The sequence below is a fragment of the Trachemys scripta genome, chromosome 1 (assembly GCF_013100865.1).
Source record: "Trachemys scripta elegans isolate TJP31775 chromosome 1, CAS_Tse_1.0, whole genome shotgun sequence".
Lineage (NCBI taxonomy): Eukaryota > Metazoa > Chordata > Testudines > Emydidae > Trachemys > Trachemys scripta.
In genome coordinates this window covers 313,730,212-313,741,683 of record NC_048298.1, presented here as the reverse complement: position 1 = coordinate 313,741,683, position 11,472 = coordinate 313,730,212, and the positions used below count along the sequence as shown (strand labels likewise).

The 11,472-nt window shown below is 41.0% G+C and overlaps 1 protein-coding gene across 1 annotated transcript; it reads right to left on the bottom strand.

The window, feature by feature from the left end:
* Positions 1-805: 805 nt before the first annotated feature.
* LOC117871174 (matrix metalloproteinase-18-like) lies at positions 806-9,877 on the bottom strand. Its single transcript, XM_034758880.1, has 10 exons — positions 9,702-9,877; positions 8,449-8,693; positions 8,023-8,171; positions 7,801-7,926; positions 6,265-6,426; positions 5,700-5,817; positions 4,780-4,913; positions 3,223-3,382; positions 1,372-1,475; positions 806-1,134 (listed from the first exon to the last, which is right to left on the bottom strand). The coding sequence occupies exons 1-10, from the start codon at positions 9,798-9,800 to the stop codon at positions 1,034-1,036; spliced, it is 1,398 nt and encodes a 465-aa protein (XP_034614771.1). The 5' UTR covers positions 9,801-9,877; the 3' UTR covers positions 806-1,033.
* Positions 9,878-11,472: the final 1,595 nt, after the last annotated feature.

Here is an 11,472-nt window from a genome sequence, read left to right as displayed (position 1 = left end):
TGTATCCGCAAAAAGAAGCGAAAGCTTATGCTCTAATAAATTTGTTAGTCTCTAAGGTGCCACAAGTACTCCTGTTCTTCTTTTTATATCATAGAAACATCATCTGCAGCCCAGTATTGTGGAATTAGGCTCTGGGCCACTAGGTTTGCCTGAATTCACTATTTTCGTGGCTTTTCTGTGGGATCTTCTTCTCCTATTGCTTTATGTCTGTCTATTGCTTAGATCCCATCACTGTTCTGCTCTCCAATTGTATCAAGTTTAAGCTACTTGTTCTCCCTTTCATGGCTCTGAACATCTCTGTTTCACCTTAATTGGAAAATGAATTGATGAATGTGTAATATATAGGTGGCTATAAAACATCAGGCTCTCCAGCTATTTTGCCATTTTGTTTTCTATTTTTAAAATGTGAATTCTCTTAGGAATTAATTCTGGGCCGTAAATGTTCCAGAATGTAGAAGGAGTAATGCAGCTCCACTGTATGACAAAAAGGATGACATGAAGCGTCAGAGAAGCAGTGCTCAGCAGTTGGCCATAGAGAGAAATTTGGGGCTAGGAAGGGGAGAGGTTTGAGTATGACTAATGGATTGAGGAGAGAGGGGATATTTTGACTCCACAGAAATTTTCCAGTGGGCCATGGATGGTAGAGAGCGGTGTGGCTGCTCCATTTTCTGCTTTTGAGTTGAGGGAAGATTTTTATCTCCTAAGACTCCATGTAATTTCCTTGGGCACAGCCCATTTACTCAGCCTGTGCTCGGGAGAGGAGTGTAGCTTTTGAGCAGTGGCAATGATCACAAGACACAGGAAGTGGTAGGACAAATATAAAATAATTTATGGGTAATCGGAAGTCCAGCCTATAATAATACAATAAATTACATAATGACAGTACTGTAACATTCTGAAGTTATTCAGACAGAACTCCCAGAGGATCAGGCCAGAGATCAGTACAATTTTTTTGATTTTTTAAGATCTATTAATAGCTTAATACTGCATATAAAACAGTTGTAACACGCAAGAAGGAAATCAATGGAATTAATCAGCAATTAAACCAGCTATTGCTTTTCATGACACTGACAACTCTCTTGACGTTAGGATCAAACTGGAACTGTCTTGTTCCTATGAAGAAATAGATGTATCCTAGAAATAAAAATAAATTGAATGGTTATATTTCATAGGTGAAATGTTTTCCAACAAATATTTCTATAAAGCAAAATATAACATTGACAGTACCTACATATTCATTTGTGTTAATTTCTGATCTTAATACAGTAGTGAAAATATGAATAATGATTGTCTTTTAAAAGATTTCTTCAACCTAGAGAAGCACAAATATTCTAGCATAGTAAACTGTTTTTAAAGATTTGTTTTACTTACTACCATTCTGGAAAGCAGCATCAACATTTTTGCTAATTCCTCGGAACTCATTGATTATCTTCTTTGGATAACCCTGATCCATGGCCTGCCTGTTTTCATCGTATCTGCATAGAAGAAATATATTTATAATGTATGGTAAGTAAATGACATTTAAAAAGTTGAAAACAAACCCTGACACATAAGTGAGACTATTCTTGGTAGAAAATCCATTAAGAATGAGCTAAACAAACGGAACCCTTAAAATCCTTGCTATTCTGTTTTCAGGTTTGCATACAAAACTTCCATTGAGCTTTCACCTCAGGAGTGCATGTGTGCATATGTATAGGAGTTCTGGCTGAATGGGCAGGGACAGGCAGGAACTGCATGTCTGGTAAAGATAAGCGAGAGAGTGAGCTGGTGAGTTTACTTGATAATTTTGCAAGGCTGCCCCAAATGAATAACACTCTTCTTGCCTATATACAGCTTTGGCCACCCCATCCTAGCCAATCAGTGCTTCTTGGGAAAGTGAAGCACCAGCACTGGGAAGCAGAAGGCCTGTATATGTAATTCTGAAATCATATTTGTCTTAGTGTCAACTGCCTAGCAGATATATTATTTATTAAGTAAAAGTCATGTGTATCTTTGAGGGGTTTACTGTTATATTATGCAGGGGCAGCACCAGCTCCCAGACAGAACATTGCCACAAGGCCCTGCCCCCTCCGTGGCACTTCCCCGGGGCCAGGTCAGAGGCTGGAAGCCAGAGCTGGGCAGTACAGGGTGCTGGCTGCTCGCACCTGGTAAGAGCTGCCAAGGCAGGGGGACCCAGCTCGGGGGCCAGCAGAGCCCTCGGGGAGCAGCAACTGTAGGGGGCTGGGAACAGAAGCCCAGGCCAGAGCGGTTCAGTCTGGGCTACTGTGGGTAGTCCTGGATCCTGCACTTGCCCTGTGCAATGTGCCCCAGCAGGCAGGGATGGGCTGGGGACTGTTCTCAGGCACTCCAGTAGCCCTCCAAGGCTTACTTTGCTGCTGCTGCTGGAGCTGGGCACCCAGCCAGCAACTGCCACTCTCTGCACTGTGCCTTCAGAGCTGGATGGCTGGAGAGCAGCAGCAGCTACGGGGTGGCTGCCGGAGGGCAAAGGCAAATTTTGGAGTGGCTACAGCCCCTGCAACCATCTCCACCCAATGCCCCTGATATTGTGATTCCAAGAACTCCATTCTACTGAATTCTAAACTGTTTTCAGATGAGAAGCTGAAGAGCCATTGCAATGTGATGCAGGTGTTAGTTCAGTGGAGTAGTTTATTGCAAAAGATTGCTGAGCTACTATGAAATATAAAGAAACGTAACCACAAACTATTGAATAATCACACAGCATAAACCCATCTGACTGTTCACACTGAAGGAACAAAAATCCAGTATATTAATACTTCTTTTAGCTTGAAGTTTGAGAGAAGTGGGAAGTGGCGTGGGCCGAGGGATGTTCTGGCCGCCGCTTCCTGCAGCCCCCATTGGCCTGGAGCGGCGAACCGCGGCCAGTGGGAGCTGCAATCAGCCGAACCTGCGGATGCGGCAGGTAAACAAGCCGGTCCAACCCGCCAGGGTGCTTACCCTGGCGGACCGCATATCAAACGTTGCCGATCCCTGCTCTAGAATGTAATTACATCCCTGCCACAGATTTCTACAGGATGGTTGGAAAAAACCTATAGAAAGGTTAGCATTTTCTATTAGACTCCTTAGGTTTTAAAACTAACTTCCAGTGAACCCTATTCAGTTTTGTGGAATCCAAATCTATTACATTTTATTTTATGTTTCCATATTAATCCTCCAAGCCTAAAGAGAGAATATACCTTAAGTCTGTTGAACATGAAATCTTACCTCCAGTACTTGGCACCTACAAAGAAGTATGTTTTCCCTGTATTCTTATCATTGAAAGCTGCATTAATTCTCTTAACATTTTTTGGGAAGCCCAAGTCATAGATGCTTTTTGGGTGGTTATACACTAACTCATACCCACTGAGGACCCAATATTTGTTCTCTGCAAAGAAAAAATAGAATTAAATGTTTCACCAGCGGCTTCTGCTCATACTAAACAACATCAGATCATTGCTTCTGGCTTAGTACTTTCATTACAATGATGATAACAAAGCAACTTAATTTTCAAGAGACATGTGTAGCTGAGTAGTGATTTTGAGATTTCATTCTCTGCTTTACTTTCAGTAAATTAAGGAATGGCGCTGATCTTTGTATTTTAAACGTAGCATAAATCCTAGGGGAGATGTCCTTCAGGTTCAGGAATTAGACCTTGGAGCAATGAGTCCAAGAAGAACCCTTCCCATACACTTATACACGTTATACATTTTGGGAGAAGACTCCTTGAATTTTACAAATTGTTAAGTAATCCACCAAGAGCAGTTTATTGGGATGCAGAAGATTAACAATACTTGGAATGTGTTTGGATACTTTGATGATGGAGGCATATACATGTCTAAATAGATATATATATATATACAGAAACTTAACTATTAATAAATGCATATGTCTTATCTAAATGATCAGGTGATCTTATGTATAAAACCCTGTTCTTTTCTCTCTCTCCCTCTCCCTCTTAAGTGTATCGTTACAAGAGCTGGTTGAACTATTTCAAAGGGACAGCTATTCTTATCAACAAATGGCCTTTTTACTAAAACAAAACTTTTCACAAACAAGTGTCAGCATTATCAACATTTTGGGTCAGGAATGGGGATTGTGGAAAATTTTGTATCCCTTCTAATATTCTTGTCAAAATTTATAATAAAAATATTATTGAAATGCTTCTTAAAATGTTTGCTTACCAAAAGTGGTCACTTTTGAACACTTCCAAAGAAAAACAGTTTTGAAATTTTTCACATAAATAGGTTTTCATTTTTTGACTACCTCTAGTAGTTACCCTCACCTGTATGTCCTGTCTTCGCCTAGATTCTAAAAGCTCTGGAGGTCTTTTGTTACCTGTGTTCTGTAAGGTGCCTAGCAGACCTTTGGATGTGGCATCAATAATTAACCAATACTTTGCTGAATGCTTTTCAAAACAGCTGCTAGTTCTCTGACTTACTACTGAGAATTAGTGTATTAATTCAAGGCTGCTAGTGATCTACTTCACAGCACATTTTGAATTTAGCCAAAGTGCTTCTTAATCGACACATGTTATTTCCTATGATAAAACTAGATTTGAAGGAAAAGTGAAGCCATTTTCATAGCTTGCTTTTCAGAACATTTACATTAAATAGATAAGGAACCTTTAATTTCACTATTCACACATTTTCTGGGGCTTTTGTAATTTGAACGTTTGAGTTGTTTCATGCAGTGTCATCTAAGGAGGATTGCACAGTCTGTGGGGCAAAGTATTCCCAGTAAATTCATATATCAGAAGAACTAACAAATGTCAGATTCCATTACCTTTAAAAAGAAAAACTTGATCCCTTTCAACATTTTCATAAGCAGCTTGAATTCCAGATGGCAGACTTGGCCAGAACAAAGAAATGAAATTGAGTTCGACCTCTGTCATCTGAGGATGCTTGCGCCAGAAATACCTGGTTTAAATAAAATGTGCATATTATAAACTGTTCGTGCACCTGACATAAAGGTAATACAAAGGTGAAGTGTGTCTGATTCTGTCTCTCTTTAGTGTTTGATCCACAATGAGAAAAAGAGTCTGCTATGACTGCTATCTACTAGAGCTAATTCTTTAGTAGTTTTGGTGCCGGAGGTCACAGGTTCTATCCCTGCCAATGACCTACAATGTGGTGGGGTCATGACAAAGTAGTGGCCCAGTATGTCACATAAACATACCATTGCAAAACAGTTTGCAGCTGCCCTCTTTTTAATTGAATCTAGACTGGTAACAAACCTATCATTCCACTGATTACAGTGGCAGAGTATTTGGAATAGAATCTAGGGGGGAGTCCTGGCTCACCTTTACCAGCCTTAGCCAGTAGACCACTAACATTTAAGTTCTTCTCCTCTGATCAGAGTTGTGTGTATAGCAGAATCTGGGTTATAGTTCCCATTGAAAACAATTAGAATTCCTTAGCAACTACAGTACAATGGTTGGTGCCCTTTAGCCATCTCACCATTTGATGCAGCCACTTTGGAAACAGCTAAAGCATTTTGTCATGCCTGAGAGAAATGTTAGGTAAAGCTAGGCACCCATCATCAGAGAATTTGGGCCACCTTTTTTTATGTGATTTTTATTGTTAGCGCTACATTTCTAAGTGACTGTTTCCCCCTATGTCTGATGGAAATTAAATTATCTGGAATATTGTTTCCTTTTAAGTACTGCAGTTCAAAGAAGTAACTCAGAAGTTCTTTGTTGTTACCTGCCCTTAAAGAACAGCAGTTCTCCACGCATGGTAGCTACAGCATCAAAAGTCAATTTGGGGTCACAAGTTACTGGTGTTGTGGGTCCAGTTGGTTGAACGGGGTTATCTGAATGTCCTACATGAAGATTAAAGAAAAATTGGCATTATATAATATGGAGAAATATAGCTGAAAACCAATGTTATGAAGAACTTGGTGGACACACAAAATCTTCTCATGAAAAATTGGGGGGAGGTGGTCATTAATCAGGGTTCTGCCAGGTAACTTCAGGTCTGTAGAGCTCCTAAACTCAGCACAGGTGAGGTTTAGCTCCTAGAAAACTACTAACGTCTGCAAGAATGGGCATGCAGAGGAGCCAAACTTCAGTGAAACCATCTTCATGGCCATTTCCCACCTCTAGTTAACAGGAGCTCAGCAAAACTGGAATTGCTCTGTGCAGCAACACTAGAATGTTTCTAGAATTAGAAGAATGTTCCTTAAAATATACATTTTTTATTGATTAAGCAGCATTCTGCATAAAAGTGAAATTAACCCAGCATATGACTAAATGTTTATTTTTTGTACCATAGACCGTTTGAATGCCGTTAATGTCATCCTGAGGAAGGCGAAATTCGTTAGGCTCAGTGTAGGAATAGGTGGGGTACATCAGGGCACCAGGATCAGTAGAATGAGACAGACCCAGTGAATGGCCAAGTTCATGGGCAGCGACTAAGAACAAGTTGTATCCTGAGGAATTAAAAAAAAAAGTACATTTAAAATAGGTGAACTGTGTTTGACTCTATAGTACAGCTGTCTAAGTAGGAAATACCTATACATGCCAGCTCAAAGGATATTAGAGACACTCGAGATTCTTTCAGTAATCCTGCAAACATTATAATATAAAGAAATGTAGAAGGAGAAGATTTTTTATATGGACATATAAACCAATCAGGCCCTAGATACTTCTTCCCTTGCCCTTACTGTAACCCCCCAACCCTTCAAAAATGCCCCAATTTTCCTTCTTAGACTGGTGTAAATCAGGAATAATTCCATTGAAATAAATGGAGGGTCACTGACTTTAATAAAATGATTCCTTATTTACATGAAAATATATGAGAAGAGAATTGCAGTGGTGCCCAAAGACCCCAGTCAGTATCAACCCCCATTGTGCTCGCTCTGGACATAGAAAGGCGCTATCCCTGTCTTGAAGAGTTTGTGATATTTTCAGCATGAACTGATGTTTCCTTGCTGCCAAAGAAAACTAACTTTTCTAAGCACCACAATTTCTTTCGTGTAACCCATCATAAAACGTCCCAGACTGAAACAACCTAATCTGAACCTCACCAAAACATGTCATGCTACAGAGCCGTTTCCCTCAAATAAGTTTGTGGTAGAAGCGAGGGAGGAAAAACCAGTCAGAGAGCCAGATTCTGCTACCCTCATTCACACTAATACCTGGTATCAAAGGAACAGCTCATGGAGTAAGGGTCAGGTCCATGTAAGGACTTAGGTGCCTAATTCCCACTTTAGGCATCTAAATTCAAAATGTAGGTGTCACTAAGATCCTCAAAATCCCTGTTCAGCTGCCACTTAACTCTGTAGGCACCTAAGTTCCCCCAGCACCAAAATTTTCACTGTAACAGTCCCCTAGACATCCCATGTTTCTACGTCTGGGCAGGCACATTGCTGCCTCAGGCAGGTACCCAGACACCTGTGGGGGCTAATTCAGTAGGTGTGCTCAGAACATGCCTAATGCCACACAAAATGGCCAGCGAATGAGGAGGAATCTTCCCAGAGAAGTTTTAGCCCTATGATTAGGGCATTCATGCAGGAGGAGAAAGATTCTGATTCAATTCCCTCCTCTGCCTGATGAGAAGGGATTTGAACATGGGCTTCCCACCTCTGAACCACTGGACTGTAGAGTCACGCCCCTCTCACCCTATTAATATATAATTATTTATACACAGTGTATCAACTTCAAAAGGGGAGATTGAAAGAGAGTCGCATCAGAATATCCTATAGCCCAGTCTTTTGTGGGTCCGAGCCTAAGTTACAACTTCACATGAGCAAAGATTGCACAATCTGATCCTGTATAAACAGGGGTAGTGATGAATCTCGTACCATTTGAGCCTTTTGTCCAAGATTCCGCCTCATCAAAGTGCACATCTCCACCAATACCATTGCCAGGCTGAAAGGCATGAGCCAGGAGTCCATCAGGTCCATCAAAGGGAGAATTGTCACGATGATCTAAAAAAAAGAGAAAGGATAATTACCTTAATTCTTATTGCCAAGCACTTCTACAACTGATGAAGGCTAATGTTTGTATTAGTATAACGTTCTTACCTCCATTTTCAAAAGACATCATTATATCTGCATTGCCATCGTAGATCCTTTTGAATGTTAGTGGTGACACATCGCTCCAAACTTTAAACGCCTTTTGGATTGCTTTGTCCACATCTGCTGAATTCATATCTGGTGTGTAGTTCACAATCCTTTAAAATAACCCAAAAAATAATATACACTTTTTGGTATCTACACTTGTAGTTTATGTTGAATATATTGTTTTATGCCAAAATATTTCAAATTTGGTGCCTAGCATTTACAACTCCCACAGACTTTAACAGTGGTTTCATCCTCCCTTTAAAAGTAGAACACTTATCTAGGTGTCTAAATATGGAATTAAGTGCCTAACTTTGGAACCTTTGGCATATCATATGAAAATTTTGGCCTTAACTCTTTTGCTCAATAAATTCTTTACACAAATGTTACCTGTATGTCAGATCCTTTCTTTCCCATTTTGGATTTCCATCAGTGAGGACATATTGACCAATATCCGGTACACCACACCTGGGCTTCTTCATCACCTCCAGAGTATCAACATCTGGTTTCCCAGTCACTTTCAGCCCAAAAAATGCCTGCATTTCCTCGAGTTTTTCAGTTAGAGAGTTAACGTTTTTATTCTTAAAGTGAGACTGCTTGTCTGTCTCAAGCTTGTAGAAATTTCGTAGATAATTCTGACAAAAACAAGAACAGTGCTTTGGGTCACTTGTATTCATTAAGTCATGCAGAACAGTTTAAACATTTACAAAATTACACCCATGTGCCTGGGGTCCGTGTTTTCGAGGAGTCAAGAAAGGTCACTTTCTGCAGGGATTTATTTAAACAGTAAGAGATAATACAGTACAGTTTTCTTACTGACCTCTAGATTTCCTGTTTTACAATGAAAGCTTTTGCAACATGTATCTTTAAAAATCTAAAATTTACTCTTCAGTTATTTACTCAAAATTTGTATATTGCAACCTCTCCCCACAGCCCTTTCTCTCACGAGTAATCCAGTTGACTTCTCTGGGGCTGCTCAAATCAGTAAAGGCTAATAGCATCTGTCCCTCAGCCACTACTCAGTTACGATTTCCAATGAAACCAATGGAGGATGCTGGATGCTCAGCACTTTTGAAGCCATCTAATTATCAACCAAATATGGATTTAGGAGCCTAACATTAGTTACCCATTTAAAAAAAATAAAAAGTGTTATAACATCTTAACAAGGATTATATCATTTAGTTTTTGTTCTGCTGCTCCATTAAGGCTCTGATTCAGCAAGATACTTAAACATGTGCCTCATTTTAAGTACTCCCGTTGAAGACAATGAGACTATTTATGAGCTTAAAATGAGGCACAGAGTTAAGTACCTTGCTGAATTGGGGCCTACGTTTTTATAGAACAACACAATCTGGTTGCTAGATAACATAATTAATGCCATGTGTCTGTAGTATTTTATTACTTTATTATATCACTTCTGACAGTCATAATCATAATTCAGACAAAACTAAGCTGGTGCCAAGGGGAAATATTTCCCTTAAAACTTCTGCAACTTGATACCTCTTGAACATCAGGACTGTTTCTAAAAAATAAGAAATACAACTGCAGTTTGACAATTGTAAGATAAAATTTTGCAAAATTGATAAGAAGGTTCCTTCCTGCCATTTAATTTATAGTGTTTGAAATTCATAACAAATATTTACCTCCACAAGCTGGATGTTTTTGTCTTCATCTTCTGTTTCTGGAGGTAAAGCAGAGGAGGATGCTACATATAATAACAGCAGAAGCAGAAGGGTCTTCATTCTTATCGTCACTTCTATGCCTTGTAACACTAACACTGCTTACTCTAAAGCTGCTACATACATGTCTCTCAGATAGCCCTGTTTATATAGCAGTTGTGGACATCAGCTCTAAGATGACTCATTGTGTATAACTTCCTCTGATTAGTAAGCAAAACGATACATAACAATAGTTTCATCATCAAGGGGTGACACAACTAACAGAACTCCCTCCCCCCATTTTCACAATCATATAATATGATTAATAAGAAAGGAAGAGGTTTTCAAATGAAAGAGGTTTGGTGATTCCAAATTCCTTTCCTTCCTCTATTAGATTTTGTCCCATCCAAGTGGTCCCATTTTTTCAGAAAATTCAGTAAAACATTATGGTAGCCATACTTATGAAAATAAACACAGCAACCTCCATTTAGAATGGGATGGGCAAACTTTTTGGCCCAAGGGCCACATTCGGGTATGGAAATTGTATGGAGGGCCATGAATGCTCACAAAATTGGGGATTAGGATGCGGGAGGGGATGAGAACTCCGGCTGGGGGTGCGGGCTCTGGGTTGGGGCCAGAAATGAGGAGTTCAGAGTGCGGGAGGGGGCTCTGGGCTTGGACTTGGGCTCTTGGGTTGGGGTGTGGAGAGGAGGTGAGGGATCGGGTTGGGGATGCAGGCTGTGCGGTAGGATTGGGGATGAGGAGTTGGGGGTGTAGGAGGGTGCTCCGGGCTGGGACCAAGGGGTTAGGAAGGCAGGAGGGGGATCAGGGCTGGGGCAGGGGATTGGGGTATGGAAGGGGGTCAGGGGTGTAGGCTCCAGGGAGTGCTTACCTTAAGTAGCTCCCGGAAGCAGCGCCATGTCCCCCCTCTGGCTCTTATGCAGAGGCGCAGCCAGGCAGCTTTGCATGCTGGCTAGTCCACAGGCACCACCCCTGCAGCTCCCATTGGCTGTGGTTCCCAGCTAATGGGAGCTGTGGGGTGGCGCTTGGGGTGGGGGCAGCATGCGGAGCCCCCTGGCTGCCCCTACATGTAGGAGCCAGAGGGGAGATATGCTGCTGCTTCTGGGAGCCATGCGGAGCCATGGCACACGCGGAGTGGGCAAGCCCCCAACCCCGCTCGCCAGAGGGAGCTCGAGGGCTGGATTAAAATGTCTGAAGGGCCGTAGTTTTCCCACCGCTGATCCAGAAGATCACCTAAGTACAGGCTTAATCTTAAACTCGGAAGTAACCCGATTGACCTCAATAAGACAATACAGTACCTGCAACTATATTATACTTCCCAAAGTCTTTCGTTTTTTGGGACAGGGACAATCAAAATTTACCCAGCCAGGGCTTGATTCTGATCTCACTGCAGTGTAATATCCCAATCCTGCATTTAGAGCAGACCGATGTGCTTATGTGGAGTCCCAGTGCACTCAGTTCCTGCTCCAGTAAAGCACTTAAGCAGACGCTAAACCTTAAGTAGTCGAATGGTCTCATTGACTTCAAGAGGAGTGCTTCAAGTTATGCATGTGTGTACATATTTGCAGGATCGAATCCTAAATTAGGATTAACTCTACTGTTTAAACCATTGTAACGCATTGTAAGTGAAAGCAGAATAAAGCATCCCCATCCCTTGGCCTTTGTCAGAACTAATCTTTTTTTTAAATCAAAAGTGACAGCTATCTAATCAAATTAAATCTCTCTGTATCTTTTT